We start from the raw sequence: 27007 nt of genomic DNA on the forward strand, positions 1-27007 counted from the left end.
GTATTATAAGTTACGCGTTGTCGAAACGAAAGTATTTGTGAAATATAATTTCATCAAAAACATGTATTTCCTTCTGATGTTCCTGGCTCTTTAACGTATTTATCGTAACGTATTTGATTTCACTCATGAAGGTAAAAGTTTCACATACGTGATTGTCTATCGAGAAACTTTTCCATTATACGCATAGACATTCAATGCGATAAAGTGTTCAAACATAAAATCACCAATTGGTAAATAAAATAACAAATAAATGCTTGGATCTTGGTTTACTTCTGACTACCGAGACTTTTCATTTTTCAATAATTCCGTCGTGATTGAATTTTTGGAAGCTCTCAATAATTTACCTACTAATAATTGTGAATTCGTTCATCTCGATACATATACATATAAGTATAATTATGCTCGTGAAATCTAGGGTCGACAACATTCCAAGAAACATGGATAAAGACATGCATCGCGTACGTGAAATCTATTTAAAAGCCAACATAAAAATCTTTCAAGACCTAATCCAAATCCGCCATCAGGGCAAGTTCCGTATTTTCGCTGAAAGAAGGCTGATAGAAAATGATGTCATTACAAATAGAATCAATGATACCTACCTGACCGGTATACCAATAATATAGTTTTGTGTCTATGTTCGCAAGAGAATAGCCTTCCAACGGTTCATCATAGTCCGAAATACGCTCGAAATAGTCGAAGCTCCAACTATCTCATCAATATACGGTAATAGTACATCCACCGATACTGTAAGACGTTTGTCATCGGCGCAATGTTGCATATAAAACGACTTGATTTCTGCAGAAAATCTACACAACATTATCGGTTCATTTATTGCATCGGTCATTTTTCCATCTGACATTTCTGGAATATCCTATGGATGAAAAATATTACTATTTCTTTTCCTCCTTTTTCTTATGAACACATGAATAAAACGAGGAATACAAATTTTGTAGCGAAACAATAATCAGATAATTTTGTTCAGTGTACTTCGCCAAACTCATAGAATGTTCCATCATCTTTAGTTATATTGTTATATTCGAAGATACTCGATGGCATCCTTGTAATCCATCCTTTTGAATGGTTTATATGGTATTTTAAAATCAGGATTCGGACACCGGAACCGCCTTGCTAGGCAGCCCGATTCCCTTACCGGACTGCTTGGCGGCCCCGAGGCGCTGAGTCGCCAGCGTCCAAGCCCGAGAACCCCACCGGGGGGCGCGACGGACCCAGCGCGCTTCGCCAACGCCACACAAAGTTCCCAGGCGATCACCCATCCATGTACTATCCGTGCCCGGCGCTGCTTAACTTTCGACCTGAGTTTTCACTAATGTCATTATAACTCTTTTCTTCCTAGAAGATCTTCCTAGAAAAAAAAAGAATGTAAAATAATAATGTTGAATTAATAGATACAAATTAGATATATAATTTAAAATTTAGCTCACAAATATATATTATACCTTGCCGTCTAAGCCTATGTACCGGAAAGTTTTACTCGTCTGTCCCGATGATTGATACTGTCTCGAATCTTTACATAAATTGCAGATGACAGAGTACTATCTTCTTGAATTACAATTGTTTTAGCTTCTTCCAAGTTTTTCAATCTTTTTTCTTCATCCTCTAATAACTTCTTTCGCTTGTCTTCATTCTTATATTCTTTTCTTGCCCAAATACTTTGTGCCTTTTTAAATTGCGATTTTGATATTATTTCAAACTTTTTTCCATTCTCGTGAGAATCTTGATAAATTGGTGGGAACGGTTCCCTTACTACATAACGCATTGTTGCATAATGTAAAATTCCATTATTTCTTTATAGGAGAATAGTATATATATGTGCGTGTGCGTGTGTGCGTGTGTGCGTGTGTGTGTGATTTTAATTTTATTAAAGTGTTTTATTCTACCTAATAAAGATTCAGAAAACTCCATCGCTGGCATGATACTTTTTGATAATAACTTCTCCTTTGTGCTTTACCTACTCTCAGCTAAGCTATCTTATTATATTCGTTTCCAATTTGTTAATCATGTTATAACTGCGTTTTAATTTATGGAAAGTAGAAGATTTATGGCAATTATATATTTGAAATTTCCAATAAGTGTTAGTTCGATTACGGTAGAACTAATAAGAATAAATGTGTTGTGTAAGTATTAAAGCTCTACGATTTGATCTATCTGTACCTGATGCAACCTATATCAGTACCTAATGCAACGTATATTTTATAATAATTAGTAAAAATCTTTAGGTTTATTCATTTGTGGTTCTATCTATATTATCGTGTATTTCCTTTAATTGTCGTTTAGACTGCTTGCGAGCGAATATATATAGTTGGATTGTGGTTGGATTGGACAATCATATTTGTTTCCTTATGTCATGGCAGGTTGCGTCGTTGTGCTGCGCGTTGATCACTGTAGTGGATATATCATAACATGTATCTGCATACATCCCAACTCTCAACTTTTTAAGCGGAAGTGATATAGATACAGACAGACGTCTTTCTGTAATCGAAGAAAGCGACAAGTTGAACGAATTATATATATTTATATATATATGTATATAGTTCTAGGACTATTCAGAAAATGTACAGTTATAATGCTTAAAAAATTACTTTCCTAAACGATGGCGGGATTGGAAAGTTACGAAAGAGTATATCGTGGAAAACCTGTGTCTAAATCTTGGGAAACTGGAAATAATTTTCCATATATTTACCATGGACAAGAGGTTATTCGTCCTTTAGATGTTCCTGTTGTGCATCCTCTAGTCGAAGATAATCCACCTTCCGAAGGAGGTCAGTTTTATTGAAATAAGTATATTTATGCGTAAAATCTATTGAAATATAGCAAAAGTTCTGTTATTGTTTTGCGTGAATAAAGAGACTTTAATCTGAAACTTTGTATTTCAGATCTTACCGTAAAGAAATATATGGTAGCTAGTTGTGGATTAGCAACCTTAATTACAGAAACTTTATTAGTTCATCCCCTTATTGTTCTAAGACGGCAGTGCCAAGTAAATCCTGGATTGAGCAAATATCATATAATACCAATCACTTTGGTACCTGTGGTCATACGTCTCCATCAAACTCAAGGAATAAATACATTATGGAAGGGAATTGGATCGGTGCTGCTTGTAAAAGGGATGTTGTTAGCTATCGAAGATTTCATTTCTAAAATAACACCATGGCCAAAGTAAGGTGATCCTTATATATACGATAAATGCTTATTTTTCAGTTTCTAATGAGAATAAATGATAGTTTCTTCTTTATTTTCATAATGCTAAATACATGATGTTGATGATGATGATGATGATGATGATGATGATAATAATAATAATAATAATAATAATAATAATAATAATAATAAATGATAATGAAATATTTATTAATTTCAGAGAAATAACATGTAATAGTTCACTGAAAGCATTTGGACAACATATCCTTCTTAAATGGTAATAATATATTAGTATATGTTAAATGTTCTTTGGTATAAATTCGTAACACGAAATTAATAGAAGATATGATAGTATTTCTTTAGGTTTAGTAGCACCATTCTATTCTGCATCATTAGTAGAGACGGTACAATCTGAAATTGCATCTGAAAGCCCTGGCATATTGGATGTTTTTCGAGATGGTGCAATTCGTTTAGTTGAAGTGAGCAACAAAGGCAGACTAATTCCCATTTATTCTCTTCTACCGCCAACAATTGCTTATGGAGTATCTAAATATCTTTTCACTCTAGCTGTTCAAGGAGTTACTAGTCGTATTATGCATATTAGACAAAAGCAGTCTCAAGAGTTAAGAGTGAGTCTTATATATTGATAATAATTTAAGAAAATATTTACTTTGAAGTAAGTATCGAATTCGTTAAATTATATGCACTGAATGTTATTTGTATGTCTTGTCAAGGGTGCATATAGCAGAGACTTGCTGTCAGAGACTGTTACACAAGATATAGAATTACAGTCGTCATTAGTTTCTACGTTCCTGGCAGAAGCATTGTTTTATCCTTGGGAAACGGTGATTCATAGACTTCATCTTCAAGGTACGCGAACCATCATCGACAACTTGGATACAGGTCGTAGCGTGACACCGCTATTGACAGGATATAGCAGTGCAAGAGACTGTTACAGTACGATTATATCTACCGAGGGACCCCTTGGTCTATACAAAGGATTTGGTGCTCTTATGTTAGAATTTACAGTAAATGTTATAATAGTGCGGGTTATTAAATGGGCTTTCACAGAATTACGAACAGTACTAAGACCAAAACCAAAATCACGAGAGCCCATCAATACACGAGAGCCCGCTCCACATTGGTACTACGACAACATATAAAACAGCATCAACTTTAGTATTACCTTTTATGTTATTATATAGACTGTACTATACTTATACATGCATAGGCATGAAATTGCTACACTGTAGTGAGTTGGTTATTCTCTACTTTTGTTATTGCCAAATTAGATCAATAATTTAATGCTTTCAGTAATTTTGAACATTTTAATATCTTTTGATTCATTATGGAATAATCAAGCGAATAAAATTTCCAAACTATTGTGCACGTGTAATTTATGATACTTAAATATATATATCAACGAGGAATAAAAGAATTTTAGAATTGAATTATTGTGATATTTCATAGATGTATACATGCAAAAAGTATATTTATTTCACGAACTTTTTAGAATGATTCGTTTCACTTAAAATACTTACGTTATAAGTATTGAAAACACTGTAAAGATGCAAGTTATGAAACTATGCTAGCTGTGGGAAATATTGTACCATTTCGTTATTATTTTTAGCTCTTAACAGTGGAAAAATAAGTGTATCGATACTCTGAAAACTAATATCACACAGCATTTACTTTCAACATTTGTTTTATACAACAATTTTATATGTGTACAATCTTTTTTTAACTTGCATCATATATTACACAGCCTTTCATTTACACCTAGTTTTCATATATGTAAAATAAAATGAAACAATCGACGAGAATATATATATCTATCGCTAACTAATGCTTAATAATTCTAAATCTTCAGAAAGTACAGGCAGTTTCAGAAATCTTAATTTCTTTCCCATTTTATCCGATACGTTATCAAAATTGATGATCTCTCTTTCTCTCTCTCTCTCTCTCTATATATATATATATATATAGCTATATATATATATATAACCTATATATATACATATATATATATATATTTAAAATATTATTTACTCTCAACTTTAAAACTTAAACATAGTTTGTTTAATATGATTTAATATTTCATAAAAAACCTGTTTCCTAAATTCTTGTTCAAAGTGTTTTAATTGTTTAAAGATAATCTCAAAATGAAAGAGAGTCAAGTCTATTTCATACAATTTTTCAGTTCCAACAAGATGTGTATTTATATGTATGTAACAATATATGATGAATTTGTACTAGCTTCGTGTAATCTTGATCGTATAGTTGTAATTGTTTTGCATATTTTAGTAACTATAATGTAATATATATGCGTGAATCATTTACATTGTATATATTACACAATATTGTACAATACCTAAATATTAACAGATGTTATATCCACTAATTGCGTTTTCTATCTGCGTTACAATAATATGTAGAACAGACGCGTAGATATCATAATTGTAAAACGCTAAAATATTACGTTAAATTTATTTTTGCATAATAGTAGTAGCAATCCGAGTATCTTTTGCTTTTAATTTATATGATCTCAATCTACTAAGATCACGATAAAATTTCCGTTCACTTTTATAAGTGAAAATTTGTGTGTAGGCGCATGTACACACGCGCGTGTATCTAGAAATAATTCAATAACAAACTTGTCGATATTGTTACGAATTGCTTGAACACAGAGTAAATTGCATACCACAATCGATTTGTTTTATCTGCATTCGTACTGCATGCGGTACAAATTAATACAGAATAATTATAATTGCATAATCTCCTAGTGTTATTTGCATTTTGTTCTTTCTTCTCCTTAATGTTATCCATGTGGCATAATCTTGTTTTGTTAAAGAAACATAGATTATAATGAACACATATTATTCACAAATTTGTGTTAGATTGAAAACTATTATCGTAAGATATAGTTTTGAACAATTTTTTCAAGAAATCGATCAGATGTGTGGCAGGTTCTTAATATGAATTATATGTTAATTGTGTATATGCTGAGCGTGTAATTCCTCCTCGGTGACATCACCTCTTCTAATGTACTGTGCTTTTTCTTGTCCTCGTACACATCCTTCAGTTACGTGGACTGACATTACATCGCTACCTGGCACTTCGAACATGGGCTCCAGAAGCAGTGATTCCATGATAGCTCGCAGCCCTCTTGCGCCAGTTTTCTTCTCCATTGCTAATGACGCTATCGCGTTTAAAGCCTCCGTGGTGAACGTCAATTCTACCTGTAAACACATATACATATATATGTAAACAACTCGTGAATCTTAAATTACGTATACGTATATGCGTTGAACAAATCTGATTGTAAGTAGCACGACGAAACGATTTAATTTGTACCTTGTCCATTGAGAATAACATTTGATATTGAGGCACCATGGCATTTTGAGGTTCGGTCAGTATTCTAACAAGCATATCTCTGTCGAGGGTATGAAATGGTACCAGGACTGGAAATCTGCCAACAAATTCAGGAATCATACCAAAATCAATTAAATCTCTTGCTTCGACTTGTTGTAACAGCAAATCCTTCTCTTTGTTATCTCTTTCCGTAGAGGGTGACATGTTTGCGACGTCTGCTAAATTCGCAGCTCTTCTTCCTGGACTCTCAGAAGACGGCGATGCACCAAATCCAAGATACTTTTCAGTTTTACGTCGCAAAATCAATCTATCTAATCCATTGTACGCGCCGGAAGCAACAAATAAAATATTCGTAGTATCGATTTGTAATGTATCACCGCGTAATTTTCTAGAGCTATTTCTTTCCGGTACGTTCACAATCGTACCCTCTAACATTTTTAACATTCCCTGCTGTACACCTTCTCCGCCAACGTCTCGCAGTTGATGTATGCCGGGAACAGCGCCAATTTTATCAACTTCATCTAAGAATACGATACCCATTTGCGCTCTGTCCACTACGTAATTTGCATCCTGAAGCAATTTTGCAATAACGCTTTCTATATCTTCACCAACGTACCCTGCTTGTGTCAGCGTCGTGCAATCACAAATAGCAAAAGGTACATCGAGACATTGAGCTATTGTTTGAGCGAGCAACGTTTTCCCGCTACCAGTTGGGCCAAGTAACAAGATGTTACTTTTCTCCAACTTCAATTGATGTTGTTTACTATCAAGGATATCAGATCCAGAGACTGATTGATTTTCTGTTGATTTATACTCGTTTCCTGTAGGATATTGCTGGAATCCAACGCCGAGCGAATTTCCAATAGTTGAAATATGTAGTAAGTCTACGGTATAACGAAGAATGAATGTCATTTGTTAAATGAAATATCTATGTATACAAATAAATGTTTGGTTGATTAGACTAGAAACAATGTTATTTACACCATTATTTATTAGTATAAAATCTATCTAGAACTGAATATTATTTAATTATTCTCAGTCGGACGTGTTATATCATATTTCTATATTGGATTATGTACAAAATGGGGAAACTATTATTTACGTGGTTTAAGACCTCTATGAGTGAAGGGATGATTCAAATCTTGTGTACCACTTGCATTAATAGAACCTTGCATTGAATTCTGCACTGGAAAGTTATTATAGATTCGTTTGTAGTGATTATAAACAGCGACGCTCAAAACTTTTTTAGCATATTCTTGACCTACAACATGTTTGTTTAGGTACTCAAAAATCTGAAAATACCGATACATATTAATACCTGTCATAATAACTTATTGTACAATAATATACAAAGTTCTCTGCTGTTCAGAATAATAATACTAGCCTATAATATACTATCATATAAAATCATTACCTTCTTTGGTGGTGGTGGTGGTTTTCTATAAAATCCTTGTTTTGTATCATCTGGCCTTAAAGCTTCTTTAAGGCTTCTTTTTGAATCTACCTCCGATAGAACGACGAAAAAGTGATGACATTTCTCGCACTTGACAAACCTTGTTGATGCTGACCAAAAATATGTTTTTATACCATAGATAACTCTAGATCGTCTCTATAGTTAGTTATCTCATGCAGAAAACCATTCAAGTATTATTCACTTACACACAAAAGTTTCTACGTGTGTACAAGGATCACCACATTTTGGACATGTAAGAGTATTTTTCTTCCCACCGCCATTTCCAGTGGATGACGCACCACTGTTAGTATCTTTACCAGGTGGAGTAGGTTCGGAGGGTGCTTTTCCCAAAGTGGTACCAACCGTCAACGATCTAATCACAGCTACTCTTACGATTTTGTGAACTAATACAGAAAGAAATAATCATTTATATTTAAGCCAGACTAAACAATCGCTAATACATAGTTTTCAAATGTAGTATAGATTGTCTACTAACCATGATTTGCCATATGATTTGAAGATGCAATGCGGCTGGCACTGGTTAAGCAGCAACGAACGCAGCTCATCTTTGTTTGTTTTTATTACGCAAACAAAATGTGGAAAGCAAAGAAAGTGGTTCTGCATTAATTATCAGACTCGCTTGAGATAAAATCTATGTAAAAACAAAAGATATTAAAACAAGATAGATTGATCTTTTTTAAAGGAAAATTGAAATCAGAAATTAGAAAATCTCAATTAATGTAATCAAAGATATTAAACGTATTATACGTGCAAATAGTATAATTTTGTACATTAACGATTTGTACAAGAGATCATGGAAGATTGAATGTAAAGTAGAAGGAGACATTATAGACAAAAAATATAAACTATATATAAAAGTGGACAGAGTTACCCAAATAGCATGAAATCTATATATGTATAAAAATTGTATGCTTCTTTCATTGAATAACGAACAATAAGAATAATCATTATGACAAAAAAAAAAAGAAAAAAAAAGAGTACAAAAGAAACATTAATAATAGTATCAGTTGATCTATTTGAACGACGAAATTGCAATTTTGATGTATGCATAGGAAAGCAAAATACGAACACAGAGGCAATGTCAATGTAAAAATAAACAGTGACAACTTGTAGTTAACGAAAGTACTAAAATATCGAAGATACTAACCTGACAAATAAACACTAATGCATAAACAGTTTCTTATTATTCATAATTTATTCATCTCTTCCACGAAACATATGTAGAAAATCCAATAATCCAAAAAATCTTGTGTCAATTGGTTACCGCGAATGGAACAAGGAAAGAAATTAATCTATAAACACGACCGTCTGACATATCGCGTTACAAGGTGCAATAATCGCTCGAAGCATGATTCAAGGTCATTTGTTGACTGTCTTCCGAAATTTTCCGATGTTATTATATTTACTTTGTTAAAATTCGTTTGAAAACAATGTTCAATTTACCTCCATGTCAATGAAATATCTAGAAACCACCGACCAAAATATTGAAGAATTATATGGTATGATCTTGTACACACGTACCTACATACGTGGCGAATATAGTATATATTCAGTCTATCACGATCGTGATAAACTCTCTGACTGATGGATGATATACGCTGTTTCCAATTACTCAAACGAACAATTGTTCTATACCAAATCGTTCGATTTCTTCTTTGAATGGGACTATTTTTTCATATATTTACTGTTAGATTTCTTGATAAAAGTTTATCAATGTTCTTAACGCGAGCACACACTACACACAATGACGTTTTTACGAAATAACGAAACGTCAGTACGTCTGTGCATATGGTCACTCGAGGGCGCTTAATATCTTCTGTGTACGTATTACTGCTTATACATACATAAACATATCCAAGCAGTTACGTATTTGGTAGCGAATATTAAACGCGTATCAATAATTATAGTTCTATTTACCTTGAAGTTAATTGTAATAAATTTTTCAAATAATTTTAACCAATCGTAAATTTAGCTCACCGATTCTTTCCTATGCTCATTTTCCTATGCTCCATCCTCACCCCTCCTCTTTTTCTACCATTTCTGTTTTCGATTAAAAAGCGTATAGTTCGTTTTTCCCCACTGCAACTTGAACTATAGTAAATTACGTTGTACTACGTACGTACGTATGTATGTATATATATGTCATGTATATGTATGTCATGTCGTATTGTGTACCGTAGTACCGTGTAAAAAGAGACAAAAGACGGTGATATAAAAGAGTGCATTGTTTGTTTCGTTGATGCTTTATTGCTATTAATTGTAATTGTACCTAAATATTCAATATTTGGGTACAATTGTTCTCAAACGTATAACGCAAAAAGGATGGAAATAAATAACGAGGTACGTCATTAACATGCTTTTAATACAGAATTGATTTGTTAAAATTCGCATGCAAACGATTGTTTTTAATTATTTTGCATCGTATAAAGACGTTTTACCATCTGTTATTAATTTTCTAGATTGTCCTATTAAGACAATGCATTCGTCAGGCTCGTATCTGTGTAATAAATAAACTGATCAGAGAAGCGAAAAGGTTACGGAGTGGTAACGGTAATGAAAAACAATTGGAAAAAAATAAGAATAAGGCGGATAAACTTTTAAGGGAAGTATTTGCGTTAAAAGGTATTAAAGACGATGAGATATCAAAATTCGGAATTACTAGGTTTAAATGCCTGCAAGACATATTACAAAACACACACACTGACGATGGAACTCGGGCTATGGCGAAAGTTGTTCGTTACAAGTCTTTAAGTTCGAAAATACTAGAATTTCAGGAAAAGTTTCCAGACTACAGTGAACATGTTTCGTTGAGGAAACAGAGGCATTCGTCGAAAAGAAAAGGGCCTACAGATGTCCTAAAAAAGCATTCGAACCAATCACAATGCGATACAAACAACACTGTAGAAAAAGTGTACGAAGGGAACACAAAAATTGCAGGTGATGTTACATCTTCCGCTGATGTACCTTGTGAAAAAAGGAGGAAGGTTAACGGAGAATGTAGAAGATTATCGGAAGGAAGGGAATTGAATACAGAATCTAAAGACGATGGAGGTAGTTCAAGGAGGATATTAAAAATGCAAGATGTAGAAATAGACTGTAGGTCTGACCAAAGTTCTAAGACTGTCACTAAAGTCATTAGCGACGAGGCCACCGTTAAACCATTCATGGAAGTTTTGCAAGAAATAGAAGAACAAACTGGTAAATACAAGGAAACTAAAAATCAGCAGTGTTGTAACGAAACAGCGGAATCATTAAAAAACACAGATGATTTTTTTTTACATAGAAATAAAGTAACTTTGGGTTCAAGCGATACTCTGTTTTCTAAAGAGATAAACACTAGCGGTCAACATCATATTAGTCGTGATATATTTAAGTTGCGTGAAATTAAAGAGAAAAAGTATAAACTGTATAACGAAAACACATACAAAGAGAGAAAGGGGGGTAGAGGACGAAAAATGAACTGCGCAAACATTATTCATGATCAAAGTGGCGTGACAGAGAGAAGCGATACACATTGGAAGCGAAATAAGAAAGATACGCAAGTTAAAGAAGAGGAGAAAATTAATAAAATAAGTTGTCCAGTATATGAAAATCTACATCCTTCCTGGATCGCAAAGAAGAAGCAACAAGATATTATGAAACAGGGGTTTCAAGGGAAAAAGATTAAATTTGATGAAAACTAAATAACTACTTTCGACATCTCTATTAAATACATTTGTTGTATAATTTTCGAAATGAAGGAACAACGTTATGTTAATTTTAATAAACGATGATCGATATATTGAGAAGGAAAGTTGTAGTTGAACATTTTAAAGTGAAATTGACATCAATTGCAAACACAACGAATACAGCTAAAAATGATTGTTAAGTCCTTAATAACTGAAAGATTTTACTCTTGTTTTTATTCAATTAATCTCATTTCAATAATCAGTATAGAAAATGGATATCGGTATACACATAGATCATATTATGGTTGAAAGTGTGTATTTTAATTTCAGATATATGGTAAATAATGTGCGTCCAGCGCTTAAAGTCCCTCCATCCTGCCTCTCTCTCTCTCTCTCTCTCTCTCCCCCTCCCTCTCAAGCTAATATTGCTCCTTTCCCAAGCAAATATCGTTCCTTTCTTTTCTTGATGCCTTGTTCATTCGTTGCTCCAACATACTGTACGTCGTAATACCGTATGCCGTAATATATACCAATCACAAAAACATAAGAGAATCGTATCGACAGAGTTCAATGGAATTAACTTAAAGTATTAAAGTAGATTGACTTTCGTATAATTTTCTTTGAAACTTTGACGATACGTTATTTAATATATTATCTATATACGATTCTATTTTTAAACAGCCTGGCCTTATCGAAATAGAAATATTCAAGTTTGAAAGTTTTATCTCCTATAATCGCTATAGTAAGTCGCTGCAAAAATGACTTTTCGATTAAGTAGAGAAAAATCGTTGTTAAAAAAATTGTTAAAAAGCTAATATGTTGCGTGAAATGACTAGAAGAACGTTTTTTTAAAGAAAACTTTAGCCCGCACCTCACTGCTCTCGAAAAGAAGTAAAAATAAAAGTGAAATATGTAATACTGGTAATTTCGGCGTACGAAATGGCATATATGTAATTGTAACGTGAAGTTGCAATTATGTCGATGTCTGAATTGTTTGTTAGTGTGCGCGCGTAGAAAATACAAACTGCTAAAGAATTTCTTCCTAGAGTGTTTGACTCTTGAAAGATATTCGCGCTATAAACACCTTAATGAGCACGTGTGCAAGACAATCGAATTTAACATCAATTTAATACTAATTACTTTTTCATCTTTTCTCAGGTTCTAATACATTCAATACAATATTTCTGCACTGTAGTCGTAGCTGCGCGTTTCTATCGCTGCTTTTTGCTATTCAGAAAAATATATTCAAAACAGATTATTTTGTCCAAGTAGCGTAGTTCTTACACTATCGTAAAACTGGTTTGAAACTTTTTCATCTGACTGGTTTTTTTCTATCATTTTGAGTATCTATTTAAGTTATATTATTTAAGGTTCAACACTTCGTACAGTTTGTTTCAATGTACATATGTAGATATTTTTATTCAGCTGTTTGACTCGATGATGGCGAAAAGTTGAATTTTTATAAATTAATTTTAACGTGGAAATGTTAGGATATTTAGAAACGCAACGTGCCGGATCGCGCGTACGGCGAATGGTACACAGACTGAGTGGGAAGTCGTATGACAGAGGTGCATAGAGTATAGAGTAGGTTTCAGTATTATTTATCCAGTATTATTTATTCTTGGATAGAGTGCGTTGTTTTTCCGCGTGCATAACCAGTTGAGAATCCACAGGTAAACCTTTACGTCGACGGACTGCATCTATATATTTTTTAGCTCTGTTCTCGCTATCTGCTTTGTCACCGAAGTGTAGGTACTCCTCGTCCGTGGAAGGCGTCCAATAGGGGTCTTGCTCGATAACCTATTATTAAAAAAAAAAAAAAAAAAAGAAAAACCTGTTATATCAAAATTGCAATGTAAAGCGCCGAAATAGTTTGTTTCTTAACGAGATATATGTATGTACACATGTCACGTTACGTTATAGATTGCTATTTAACGCGATGAGTAACGTGTATGGTGTTAACACAAGCGAAAGTATGCTGCTGCAATTAGGACGCTGTACTTTAAGGCATACAAAATTTGTCCACTAAATAACATGTTTAACACGTTAACTAATTACGTTAAATTAATTAATTACAATAGATCCCAAGATTTCTATCAAATGGTAAAACAACAGCAACACGAAGTAATCGAATAAAACTTTAAATTATTTGCATTTACTTATCAGCATATTGTTTGTGAAATAGCTAGAAGAGCAATATAAACAAACAAATGAAGCGTGTTTACGAGAGGAAAGAGAGGATCACTTTGACTCGTTGGGATAATTAATAACTGATTAACCATGATATAACTCTATAACCTATATATATATATATATATATATATATATATATATATTTACACGTCGGAGATGAAAGAACACCGGAGTCTTTGGAATTTTGATTAATCCCGCAACATTGTAACCTAGAGTCTACTATAGCTGTAATTAAACAATTGTAGTTATTCAATCCGATTGTAATTGTTCGAGAGTTGTGATAATGAGCTTGGGCTCGAGGCGACAGCCAGTCGCCGAACGTAGCCGCGGTCACGGGATGAACGCCTTGTCTAACAAAGGCATGGAATAATTCTATAGCTCTCCTTGAAAAGGAAATAGTTGTAACACTCGACAGTAAACATTCCAACGGTCTCTGTCCCGTAGCTCGCCACACGCAGACCCTATTCTTCGAGTAAGATGATTGCCAGATGTCGATGCGTCTCCGCAGTACATGTTCAGCTAGCCCGAGGGCCCGTTATAAATCTTAAGATTTAGTCAACTAAGGTCCTTCAAACAGACAAACAGACTTTGTCCCAACTACGGGAAAATAGGGGAGACCTATTTTTCAACGAGCGACGTCTCCCACTGGCAACTTTCCCTCGAGGGCGGCTAGCATCTTTTTCTAACCACCGATATGGAGATTGACCAATTAGCAGCAACGCCAGTTTCCCTTACTTTCTGAACGAAGGCTTTCCTCGACGAATCCGATGATCTCGTGTCCTTAGACACACCCCAATATAGTTTTTCCTCTGTGGCATCATCGGGACGGGAAAGGCATTTTCTCTCGCGATCTCATCGATGAAAAGAGCATTCCTTTACGACCAGTGAATATTACGCGTCCGACTTAGATTTTGTGAGTACGTTCATCTATCATCCCGTCGACCGCGGATTCGTTATCGAACCTAGGATCATTGTCATTAGTTTCTCGAGTATCTAATTACCACGGTTACTTGTCCGGTTCTATGATAATCGTATTTGCACTAGCCAATGTCTTCTCTATTGCATAACGACGACGTGTAATCCAAACGAAGATTCGTTTCACGCCCCTAACCCTAATTCTAATGTAAACCCGACATATATATATATAGGGTTATATATATATAGGGTTATATATATAGAGTTATATATATATATATATATATATATATATATATATATATATATATATATAGTGTGTGCGTGTGCGTGTGTGTGTGTGTGTACATATACACACACAAACACACACATATATATATATATATATGTATATAACCGATCAGATGGATTTCCATCGTCAGCAATAATTGAACGACGCGAATGGAATAACGCGACGAAGAAACACGGGAAAACATCGAGATATTGTCTGCGTGTTCTCTTTATATGGAAAAACTTGCCTCCCAATGACTGAAAACCAGTTGAGGACTAGCCAGCCCGGATGTCTGTGTTCGCAGTTCTCTGGCAAGTTGAAAGCTCTCTGGCACAGGTAAAGTCGCAAGCACGCGAAACTGTCCACCGAATCCGAGAGCACTTTCCGCGGCAACTACACGGCCTTGTCTCTTTCCAAATGCCGCATACAGTTTTCCTGAAACAAAATCAAACCTATTAGAGTTACGCATGTATTATAGAATTCATTCGCAGGGAATAATTTAGTTCGGTAGCTTGTGGTGAGAGAAAATGTTCTGGCTATACATTATTTTTCTGCCAGATTATTTCGATTTATAGAAAAGTGGAATATGGCGGCGAGTCATTGATAATGGTGTTATTTATCGAAAGGATCTTCTTTCTGCTTTTATGGGAATAAAAACGGTTGATAAGGAAAGGAAATTGATAAATGAGGAAGATGGTTACGTCGATGGGTACCGTTCCATCGCTAGAATCGTGTGATTTCTTTTTCTGTTGGTCGATCGACATTCTTCCCTAGGACGGTGAAGACGTAGTTGCACTGCATTAAAAGTCGCAGCAAGGAGGATAGTTTCCGGTCGTAGGTTGCGGCACCTGCACTCGCCTGTCCTCTTCCATCCTTCTTTCATCGCCGGTACATGCAAGAATCTGGCGTATCTCCCCTTTTTTTACCTACTCGTAACGTTACGATCTCACCGTATACACAGGCATGGACACCAATACGCTGCGCTCTCGCGCTCTCTCTCTCTCTCTCTCTCACACACACACACACGCGCACACACACACTCTCTACCATGCCGCAATCTCACTGTTGAGAGTTGAGAGTTTCACCTCTAACTAACTATACGTCCAACTCTACGATTCCCCTCTGCGACTTTTATCTCGATGCTCTACTCTTTCAGTCCCACCTTGCTCTCAAGCTCCTCGCCGAATCGTAACCGAGTCTCGTTCCCCTCTTCGATAGCAAGAATTCATTCATGCCACATACAGTGGTTCTCCGAACGAAGAGAGCGAACTTGTGGAAAAGTTACGATGAATATCGTTCCTCGTTAAATGTGAAATCCACGCGAAGTAAAACGTTGTCTTCTAAAATTTAACGTGTATCGTCTAAGCCTTAAAAGATTGTACATGAAACCATAGCGATGAAACAAACTACATAAAGACTATAGAGCAAAACATTCAGATTTAGCATTTAGTAGATACGAGATTCGCTCGTTAAGATTATACGTTACGATTAAATAATATTTATAATAAAGAAATCTGTTGCGAAATATATGTAAAAGTTGAGGGAATAAGATAGAAATAAAGTAGGCATGAGACGAAACGAGACAAGATCAAATCGGATCAAATCGGATCGGATTGGATCAGATCGAAGCGGAGCGGAGCGAATTGGGTCTCATTTCGATCTGTTTTCACAAATAAGAGGAGAGTAAGACTAACGCGATGCAGGTGGATAGAGAAAGAAGAAGAAGAGGAAGAAGAAGAAGAAGAAGAAGGAAGAAGGAGAAGAATAAAGAGCAGTAGAAGAAAAGAAAAAAGGTACGAGTGAATGGATTGCGGCGTCGATCAATGAAACAGCGATTCTCAAACTCACGATCAGAACTTTGGAAAATCTGTTAGGATTTAGTATATCGTCTATTGTTTGCAAGTAATATAGCGTCAGGCCATTAACGTAAATGCGGACTTTTAATCACGAGACAAGAAGATATAAAAGTCGAGGATCGACGTTCTAGTACGGTAGAAATATTGGGTGTACAATATCGTGATCCTTCGAAAGAGAAAATCCACGAGTTTGTTCGAACGTAAAAATTTGCTCGAAAGAAATATCCAGCTGACGGAAAATTCAGGTGTACGCCAAGGATACGCAAACCGTTCCATAAACATAGATGCGTATCAGCTGTCTCTTTCGTTATTGTGCTGGGAGAAATTTGGTTTGCGAGTGTAAATATTTTCGCGTGGGAAACCGCGTAACGAAATATTTAGGAAAAAGGGAGATACTCGATGGGCGCAGGTGCAGAGTATCGAGAGGAGGATGGTTCGGGCTATAACAGCGAAGAAAAGGGAAAAAAGAACGGTGGAAATATACCGGCAAAGTCAAAGTAGGTAGAAAGCTTTTGCCATTTAACAGGCGAGTTCGAGCATTTGAATATTATCATCTTTAGAATATTATTGTACGTATGATCGCGTGGATCGCGTGGATCGCGTGGATCGCGCGAACCACCGCCTACAGACTATACGTGTGTAAAAGTACCTACTTGCTAGGTAGGTAGGTAAGCATCCGCACCGATTATCTGTTTCGCGTCACCTCTTCCCATCGATATTTCCACGTACAACGTAGACTATTTTCTTTTTATTTTCCCGTCTATATCGTGTTGGAAATTTTGATACGAACGGTTTTCCAAGAACTACCTAATTTTATCGGGTTACTTGCATTTCCGAAACTTTCCAAACGGCTCCAGGATACAATATACTTTTACTTATTTGATAATCAATTATAGTTTATTTCGATTGGCTAACTAGAGTCAAATCATTTAAATTTCACCACTTTTCCATAAATTCGGACAGAATGAAGCAAATATAAAATAAAAATATAATATAAGAGGAAAGGAAACTAGAGGGCAAAACGGAAAATGTCTAATTGTAAGTAAGGATACAAGGAAAGAAGGGAGCCGGTGAAATGGAGCAAAGTGGAGCGAAGTGGAGTGGAGTGGAGCGGAGCGGAGTGGTGTGGAGTGGAGTGGAGTGGAGTGGAGTGGAGTGGAGTGGAGTGGAGTGGAGTGGAGTGGAGTGGAGTGGAGCGGAGCGGAGTGGAATGGAGTAGATTGGACTAGAGGGAAGCAGTGTGGTGGAGGAACGAAAAGAGGGGAATAGAGTGGATTGGAGTAGTTTGGAGTAGAGTGGAGTGGAGTGGAGTGGAATGGAGTGACGCGGAGAAGAGTAGAATGGAGTGGGGTAGAGTGGAGTGGAATGGAATGGAGTGGAGTGGAAAAAGAAGAGCAGAGAAGGGGGACTCATTCATGTTTTGCCTCTAGCTGTTACAAGTCCAGTCGAACGAATAGTATACGCTTGTGCAGCACGAATGTTGCGAGCCGTTTAACCTCGGACTAAATCGAATCGCATTGCAAAACGTAAATCACGTCAACAACGCAAGCCGCAAGACGTAGGACGCAAGACGTAGGACGCAGGACGCAAGACGTAGGACGCAGGACGCAAGACGTAGGACGCAGGACGCAAGACGTAGGACGCAAGACGCAAGACGTAGGACGCAAGACGCAAGACGTAGGACGCAAGACGCAAGACGTAGGACGTAGGACGTAGAACGTAGGACGTAGAACGTAGGACGTAGGACGTAGGACGTAGGACGTAGGACGTATGATAAAGAAGATAGAACGTGGAGAACGCAAGGACACAAAAAATACAGTGCGAGATAGAGCGTGTGTAGCGATCGAGTAGAACGTAATTGTTTCGGCGAGCGTGCAACGTCAGCCACGTTGCTGTTCACTGCCGGTGAATGTGTTTTCTCATTGAGTGCGATAACGCCAAGAACCGGAAAATTCAGTTTCACGTTCGAAAGAACGAGTTAGATTCGAAGCTCTGTTTGGATTCGTTGGATGGGCAACCGCGATGCAACCTTTGCAAAGTGTTCCGACTTTTGTAAAGTGACTTTTAGTTTTTGATCGTTATAAGAGCGAACGTATCGAACGATCTCGTTCTTCTGTGGATTTTACTGTTACGTTATGTATCCAGCATCGATAAACAAAGTCGACAAGTACACATTTTGACTAATTTGTGCGATCGAGTTGGAAGCTGTAAGAAACAAGTTGAAAGCTCTAGAAAGAATGTTTTGAAAGCATTATTAAATTCTACGATATTCGGTATATAGAGTATCGTTAGGTTTATTGGAACGGCATAAGAAAGGACGAGAGTCAACTAGTCGTTCGATAGACGGTAGATAGTGGTCGAATGGATAGTAGTACTGTATGCATAGATGGAAGATGGAGAAGGAATAATACTTGCGACGAACAGCAGTGCTACTAATATAGCTGCTACTAATATAGCTGCTCATATATAGTGAGATATATGAACGCGTATGTAAATTTACACGCATATGCTGTTCCTCATGTCCGAATGTATTGCGTGGTTAATGCTGTTATCTTGATTTCTCATTTTCGATTCTATTCGATAATCGGCAACTGCATTGTTTACATCGTGGTCTGGATATTTGTTGGATGATCGGTGATCGTCGCGAGAGGCAGGAAGGATCGCGTGCGCGCGAAAGGATGGCCGATTTGATCTGTTTCTTGCTAGCAATGTTCGGGCAATTGCTGGTTCGCGAGAGCAAGGGTAGTCTCCTCGGCGTAGAGCTCGATGAAACCGGTGAAAAATTTCTCAACGAGTATTTGTCTCTCGATGATGGCAAGCATCTCGCCGAGTTACAGGAGTTTGAAGATACAGCGATCGAACTCGATTTGATCGATCAGAAAGAGAACCATCGACCGACGTTACATCAGCCGCCCAGGGTGCTCTACCAAATCGGGGTAAGTTGTCGTCGTAAATCGTCGATTCTGCTTATCGTCCCTTTTATCGCTTGTCTGTTACGAATTATTACATCGTTACCGCGTAACCGTCGTTCGCGTCTTTGTTCGTTTCATTCGTCGGACGTGTTATTCTTAATAAGCTGCGCAATCGTTTGACTAATTGTTTTCAAATCAGTAGCAACACGGTAATTACTACGATACGCGCACCATCTACGGCATCCGTAACACAGAAACGATAACGAGAAATATTTTGTGATATCGAAATGTTTTATTATATATAGTTCTATTATAAATATTCTATTTCTGTTTATCGTTGCTCAACGTTGATGGATTAATTGTTTTTGAAAGATGAAAATACAAACAGAAAAGTACGCCAGCTCGAGATTTTAGCATTTAAAGTAATCTTATTTACTCTGTACTGGTTCTTCCTGTATTCCGCTATTCTCGTCTTCTCGTCATCCTGCAATGTAAACTAATGAGACGGCAGAAATTTCTATACCTGGTTAAGCGAATAGCGAAAGAAACGAACAAGCATATATAAAATTTCATAGAAGTAATGCAAGGCGATAGGCAAGGATGTTGTAAGCGGCATCTTCCGATTGATCGCTTCGTGTACTTTTTGCGTCATTAGCTGTAACGTGTGCTGATACATAGCCAAACGCATATATATGGGTACGTATACGCGTATATATGGAAGCGCGCGAGCACAAGCATACGCACACGCGTGCCAGCCGCGTGGGACTACAACTACAGCTCGAGAACCAGGTGTCATTTTCACTGCGGCTATGAGAGAAGCGAGAGACGCGTGAGAATTTCCGGATGGAACGCACAGCCTTTCCGGTCTCCCTATTATCCCATTTTAGTTTGCAGCCACCGAAGTTTTAATACGTACGATCTTCTGGGAACGTTAAGACGAAGAGGCAAGGTGTGTGTGTGTGGGGGAGGGGGGGGGGGACAGAAGGAAGAGAAGGGAATATGGGAGAACGGAAGGGACTCGCAATTCACAATCGGTAACGAGCAGGTACGAGGAGTGGGAAAAGTGAAGGATCATTTTAAAGGAGACTTGGTTGGCCGATATATTATTATTATTATTATTATTATTATTATTATATCAACGATCGATCGATCGATCGATCGATCTCGTATCTAGTATCGTTATCGTAAAAATTCAAAATAGTTAAATAATAAATAGTAGTAAAATAGTAGTCCTTGTTATTCTTCTCGATTTTGTTCTTATTATTCTTGTTATTATCGTCGAAGCAAAGAGAAATGAAAATTCAAAATTTAATCATCGTGTTTCGCTATCCTCGATCTTATATTTAAATGCGATGATGCTTTCAAGCATAAAGGCTAGAGAGAAAGAAAGGGAACAGGGAGGGGGGACGGTGTAGAGAGAGAGAGAGAGAGAGAGAGAGAGAGAGTGTGAATGGGGGGGGCAGAGGAGAAGGAAGAGGGGTAGAAAGCAGAAGCGCAGACTGGCAAAGGTCTAACAATAAGAAAGGGTATTTGAGAAGAAGTTTAACTTAGGTGCTCGAGCAGCACGTAGATTGCAAACGACGAGTCGACAGGACGTACGTGATTGCCTCATTCAGCGGATTGACCGACGCAGTTTGAATAGCGTAGTTAGACCAGATGTCTATTCTTCGACAGAGAGGGGAGACACATACCTCTTGACCATGTTACACAGAACTTCCTTTGCTCGATCGTTTTCTCTGTTTCGCGCACGTGCTCGTATATTCCTCTCTTACTCGACGCAATCCCCTCTATTTTCTTCGATTCACTTTTGATTGCAGTTAAAACAACCGCCGAATCGTGTAATTAGCTTGAATCGATTTACCAATATTTCGATTAATACAAGTACGTGGAACGTAACGATACGATAGAAAGACACGTTATTCGATGTATTTCGATAGTTTCGATGCATGTATGTATGTTCAAGTATCTATACAGATGATGAATTAAACTTTAAAAGGCATTTTTTTGAAAAGCTGGCAGAGTATCTGTTTGTATAAATGTCTATGACAAAGAAGGGAAGGAATTTTAAAACTGAATCTCGAGGTCAACTTAATCATCTTAAAGCTAAACGAGTGACTGATCCTTTGAAATAGCAACGAGTTAAACGCGATACGATTAATTAATTACGATTGATCCATCAAATCGTGGAGTGAACGGTTTAACCTGATACCAAATAGGCAAATAGGTGGTAAATAGATCGAACGATTTCTTGATCGTAACACAGGTACCTCTCGGTATACGACTAAGCAGCATACCCGTGGTTTAGCGTTTAATCTTAATTGACCGATCAATCGTCTACCGACGAATAAAACGAACAGGGAGAAACGTTAAATTATAATTATTGGGCAAAGTATCGGGAATAGTATTTCCGATTCTTTATCCCTATCGAGTGTAGGATATACGGTATACGGTATACGGTACACGGTACACGGTACACGGTACACGGTACACGGTACACGGTACACGGTACACGGTACACGGTACAGGGTACACGGTACTCGGTACACGGTATACGGTATAGGCCAAACGCGACGCGTTTCCTTGCGAAGCGGGGTCAAGCTGAGAACGGTACGCAGCGACCGTGATCCGCTATCGATCGTGCTGCTGTTGCTTTTATTAGTGTTCGTTTCAAAGGACTAACGGATCTCGGTGTTGTTTTTCGTTCGTTCGGTCGAATAACTCCTACCGTTCGAGGACTAGTGCTTAAAATCGAGCGTAGGGAGTAGAGTGAACGACCAATTGGACATAAAACGATTGGACCGAATTATTTCTTCGTTAGGAAAGTGCATGCTATACGTATTACGCGCGATAAAGCGGAATAACGAGCGATCGAATCTTTTTCGAATACTTTTCACTTTTCACGCTAGCAATCAAGGGTAAGCGATGATAAAGTGAAAAAATGTCAAAAGGGTAGGCCAGATTCGTGAAGTGAAAGAGGAAAAGGGGAAGAGAAAACGTAGAGGATCGGGCAAACTAACCGCGAACAAAGAATAGCATGCGCGTCGAAGAGACAGAGGAGAATAGGGTGAACAGAAGCGTTGCTCTCGATGCGTGTTTGTTAATTTTGATTTTTCAGGACAGCGAAGACGAATTGCCCGAGTGTTTGGACCGAAGCCAAGTTTGTAGCAAGGTGGATTTATACGGATCACCGTGGGTCGAGAGACAATGTCGTTGCCCGGATGGTCGTACCTGCCCCAGCAGTTTGCACGGAGACGACGGCCACACGATAGTCGATAAAACAAGGCAGTACAAGCTTTGCGAGCCGGTGAAACGTCTACCCATCTGTCGTTACTTCAAGTTAGTCGCGATCGTCCGTCTAATCGAGAGTATATATCAAGTAGCGGAACGATCAAACGTACCGATTCGCGAATGTTTTACGTGTCCGCTAGAGTTATTACGCGCCTGTTGTGCACAAGATGGCCGTTTTCTGTTTACAGAGACGTCACCTGGACTTTAGCTCCTGGAGGGGGCCCGGCGAACGCGACGGTTCAGCGAGTTTATTGCCGATGTCGGCCAGGCAGCGTACCTTATCTAGTTCGAAGGCAGGCTTACAGGTCTGCGGAGGGAAGCCCAGGTTTTATATACGCATTCGCCTGTTCTCCGCAAAGCGTAAGTTTTCTCGTTTTCTCGTTTACTCGTTTACTCGCATGTCCGCGACCGCATTCTCGTTCACTGATATATCTGTACCATGTATTCGATTATGTACATGGAATCATTGGAATCATCGTTGCGTATGTTGAAAGGTCGAGAGTGATCGGAGCGGAGCGAATCGTAGGAAAGGTGAAAGGGGCGAGCAACCGAATAAAACCGAGTCGATCGTTACGAATAAAATCGATGTTTCAGAGACTCCGTTGTCAGCATAAGGAACCTTGCCGACTGTTCACCGTACGTAAGAGACGGAGCTCGCAACTCGAAGAGGTAAATGCATCGCCTCTTTGCCAGTGTCCAAAAGGTCATCGATGTCCAAGGAGACACACAGATCCAGGATCGCTGCCAGCAAGATCTTACTCCGGCATCTTGGAGATTAAAACGTACAGCGGATACTGCGTACCTTCGCAATCGCATCATTCCGAAGCGGTTTATAACGTGTGACTAGCAGCAGTTTCAAAGGTGTCGCGCTAACGTATCACGAAACGAGGGAGAAGTTGAATTTGTGATATTTGCGGCCGTACGCGCATAGTCCGATTCGAAAACTTTCAAAGCGTTCTCTAGACTCTAACGAGCACGAACAGAAGCTGATGTCTGCTTCGAGGCATCGATAAGACTATTACTAGGTAAAATTGTTAGTGGTTGCCTCGACTGATTTCCGTTCGTTCGCAGTTTTAAATATAAGTTTACCGTCCATTCGTAGAAACCTATGAAACGTATTAAAAGTTGAAACTTGCAACACGTAGTAGTAGTAATAATAGTAGTAGTAGTAGCAGTAGTAGCAGTAGTAGTAGCAGCAGTAGTAGCAGTAGTAGTAATAGTAGTAACGGTAGTAGCAGTAGTACTACTACTAGTAGTAGTAGTAGTAGTAGTAGCGGTAGTAATAGTGCTAGCAGCAGCAGTAGTAATAGTAGTAGTAGTACTAGCAGCAGTAGTAGTAGTACTAGCAGTAGTAGTAGTAATAGTAGTAGTAGTAATTCTCCCTGCGTGCGTTGTACATCCAACCATCGCGTTTCAGTAATTTAGATTTGTTTCGTTTCGGAGATCGATGGGAAATAAAATATATTCAAAGTGAAAAATATCGGATACAATTGCTATTCGGTGTCGATAGTAAATGTTTGTTATACATTATTTGTATCGGATTGTATAGGATCGTACGTATCGTATATACCTGCTACGTATATATATATATATGATCGAACTAAACACGTTACTTTTAATGCTATTAGCTATCGATACGTTTTACGAACGATGTTATCTATGAAAAAATTGTATTTCGTATTATTATACTTGTATTATTACGTAATATCGCTTTTGTAAATATTTTATTCTTAACAAAAATTGAAATAAACAAATTCCATTATCATCGACATTACCAGCTCCATCGGTACCGTTATCACGTATCTTACCTTGTTATTTATATCGATAACTGTTATTATCCTAACCGATTTTACTATTTTACTATTACCGTTACTACTACCGTTATTGTTATTCCAATTGCTGTAGCAATAGCGATTACTAATTGGTAATTGATAACTACTAAGTATCTTTACCATCGCACTAGCCGACACCCAACGCCTAAAACCCGATACGTCGGTTGATAGATGAAACAAAACGCCGTTGGATGCAAATTACGTTTCAGTGTTCGAACCAAAGAAAAGTTAATCTGAAAAATTAACGAGCAACAGATACGAAAAAATTGTACGTATCCGGGACAGTACTAGTAGTGGTAGTAATAACGATAATAAAAAGAATTTGTAACAACGAATATGAATTCTTTCTTTTCTTTCTTTTCTTTCTTTTTTCAGTCATTTCTATCTAAATAACGAGCATTTCTATGGTCGATAAACTAGATGTTTGGCACGTAAGAGTTGATCGCGCTTCAACGTGTAACGCTAGATGGCGAAAGTTTGAAAACTCATTGTCAGCACTGTACTAACGTTTTCCGTACGCGTCGTTTGTCGTTAGGATTCTGGATTAGAATCAAGCAGAAATGCCTTCATAGTTACTACGTGTTTCAAGAGCTACGTCGTTGCTATATCTTTGACTCAAAATTGATTTTCTTCTTCGAAACTATATTTCTTCTGTATGTATGTATGTATGTATGTATGTTAATCGAATCGCTGTGACTATGAACCGATTATGCGTGCAGGTACGCGATGCGTAATAATTTAGCGTCGATATAACTTTAATACGATGCAAGTTAATGAAACTTATCGACCGGATTGATAAAGTTGTTTCATTGTAACGCCAACAGGCACGCGTGTACGTGTACGTGCGTACGTAGGCGCAGATAAATATACGAACGTTTAGCCTGGGGTCAGATACGTAAATACGTGGCGAACCAGCCCGATACGTTAGGTGAGTGGAACACTCGAGCGAAATGGCCAGGTTTAATTAGAACGTCGGATACGATGACATAGAAATAGAATCGACTGTACACCAATGCGTATATCGGAGAAATCCAAACACCGAGATAGACCGGTGGTTGAATTTGTTGATCGGGCAAGATGTACGTACGTCTTGGAGATGCGAGGCTAGAGACTGGTTCGGATACATGGCCAGTAGTTTATTAGCGTTGGAATTAGCGAAGCAGCGAGCAAAGCCGAATTCACCTATGCCGTTTCACCGCGTACGATCGCTATGAACGACTCGTGAAAAAATATCGCTTTCGTCCTCGTTGGTAAAATCGTGCGCGATAATCCTGCAAAGCGTAAGAGCGTAAATTCGGCTTTAGTTGCTACTTGACCAAACAACTGGCCGTTGGTCTAAACCAACGTTAAGCGTATCTATGCGAGAAAACAAGATCACGGCAGGCTACCAATCTATCGTTCGATGATCTGGTTTTGGAACGATGCACCGATAAAGTTAACCAGCAACTAGGTTGCCGATGAGAACCAGAATGATTTCATGCTCGATATATTTTTCTGGTATTGGATGGAACGCGTGAAAAGTAGCGGTACCGTAGCTATCGATGCTCCGATTTGCTTGCGTTTTCGCTTTTTTCGAATAACGCTGGCGAGCGTGCGCGATCAACTTTGTTCGCGTACATTCCGAATACTCGTTTACCGTCGATGGCAACTAATTTCATTGATTCGTGCAATTCGTAATAACAAATAGCCGTTCGTAAGGTAAAATGGCTGGCATTCACGGGACGCACGAAGAAACCAAGCTTTTCTCTTTCCAAGCGAATTTGACCAGTGGACGTTACGAGTAAATGGACGCTCGGAATGAAAGGAATTGTTAAAAGATTGCCGTTCGGTGAATTGTCGCGTCGTTGAACAACGGGATCGAAGGACGGCTATCGGTTATTACAAGTTTCTTCAATTCGAATTCGGATATCCGTATGTTAGGAAATAGGAAATAGGAAATCTCGAACGTTCGAATTTCGACGCATCGATCGCCAAAGTTGTTGATAGATTTCTTTGCCAATTTATCGTAATAATCTATCGAATAAACGTATGCGTATGCATGTATATGCTTGGAAACTTGGAAGGAAA

General features: G+C 37.6%; 5 protein-coding genes, 1 long non-coding RNA gene and 1 pseudogene across 13 annotated transcripts in view; 4 read left to right on the forward strand and 3 right to left on the reverse strand.

Annotated features, from left to right (window-relative positions):
- Nucleotides 1–87: 87 nt before the first annotated feature.
- On the reverse strand, nt 88–2383 carry LOC117212720 (annotated as a pseudogene).
- Nucleotides 2384–2485: 102 nt separating this feature from the next.
- Nucleotides 2486–5075, forward strand: LOC117212739 (solute carrier family 25 member 46-like). The gene is made up of 5 exons (XM_033457767.1): nt 2486–2780; nt 2895–3177; nt 3380–3436; nt 3512–3788; nt 3894–5075. Exons 1-5 carry the CDS (start codon nt 2612–2614, stop codon nt 4320–4322), a joined length of 1215 nt encoding a protein of 404 aa, XP_033313658.1. The 5' UTR covers nt 2486–2611; the 3' UTR covers nt 4323–5075.
- Nucleotides 5076–5316: 241 nt separating this feature from the next.
- LOC117212735 (ATP-dependent Clp protease ATP-binding subunit clpX-like, mitochondrial) lies at nt 5317–10069 on the reverse strand. 7 transcript variants are annotated; one of them, XM_033457759.1, is made up of 8 exons: nt 9527–9961; nt 9153–9467; nt 8481–8636; nt 8191–8388; nt 7946–8094; nt 7634–7823; nt 6514–7415; nt 5962–6398 (listed from the first exon to the last, which is right to left on the reverse strand). In XM_033457759.1, the coding sequence occupies exons 3-8, from the start codon at nt 8548–8550 to the stop codon at nt 6147–6149; spliced, it is 1761 nt and encodes a 586-aa protein (XP_033313650.1). In that variant the 5' UTR covers nt 8551–8636; nt 9153–9467; nt 9527–9961; the 3' UTR covers nt 5962–6146. The 7 variants fall into 7 exon arrangements, with proteins under 7 accessions (XP_033313648.1, XP_033313650.1, XP_033313652.1 ...); XM_033457757.1 differs by having other exon boundaries at nt 5317–6398; nt 9153–9961; XM_033457761.1 differs by lacking the exons at nt 9153–9467; nt 9527–9961 and adding an exon at nt 9983–10069.
- A 97-nt stretch (nt 10070–10166) lies between these two features.
- Nucleotides 10167–11984, forward strand: LOC117212738. The gene is made up of 2 exons (XM_033457766.1): nt 10167–10345; nt 10465–11984. The coding sequence occupies exons 1-2, from the start codon at nt 10328–10330 to the stop codon at nt 11686–11688; spliced, it is 1242 nt and encodes a 413-aa protein (XP_033313657.1). The 5' UTR covers nt 10167–10327; the 3' UTR covers nt 11689–11984.
- A 1278-nt stretch (nt 11985–13262) lies between these two features.
- Nucleotides 13263–27007, reverse strand: part of LOC117212733 (elongation factor-like GTPase 1) — a 28397-nt gene continuing 14652 nt past the window's right edge. Inside the window, exons 4-5 of the mRNA XM_033457752.1 lie at nt 15300–15487; nt 13263–13473 (exon numbers count right to left, since the gene is read on the reverse strand). Coding sequence (XP_033313643.1) covers nt 13285–13473; nt 15300–15487 — 377 coding nt within the window. The 3' untranslated portion in view covers nt 13263–13284. The remainder of the gene's footprint in view (nt 13474–15299; nt 15488–27007) is intronic.
- Nucleotides 18083–18467, forward strand: LOC117212742. The gene is made up of 2 exons (XR_004488517.1): nt 18083–18218; nt 18263–18467. It is a non-coding gene; the product is annotated as an uncharacterized LOC117212742 (long non-coding RNA).
- LOC117212740 (protein giant-lens) lies at nt 19385–24248 on the forward strand. 2 transcript variants are annotated; one of them, XM_033457769.1, is made up of 4 exons: nt 19385–19844; nt 22936–23214; nt 23297–23468; nt 23703–23812. In XM_033457769.1, the coding sequence occupies exons 1-4, from the start codon at nt 19536–19538 to the stop codon at nt 23720–23722; spliced, it is 780 nt and encodes a 259-aa protein (XP_033313660.1). In that variant the 5' UTR covers nt 19385–19535; the 3' UTR covers nt 23723–23812. The 2 variants fall into 2 exon arrangements, with proteins under 2 accessions (XP_033313660.1, XP_033313659.1); XM_033457768.1 differs by having other exon boundaries at nt 19402–19844; nt 22936–23156; nt 23703–24248.

This window comes from Bombus bifarius, unplaced genomic scaffold, assembly GCF_011952205.1.
Source record: "Bombus bifarius isolate JDL3187 unplaced genomic scaffold, Bbif_JDL3187 scf7180000008359, whole genome shotgun sequence".
Classification (NCBI taxonomy): Eukaryota; Metazoa; Arthropoda; class Insecta; order Hymenoptera; family Apidae; genus Bombus; species Bombus bifarius.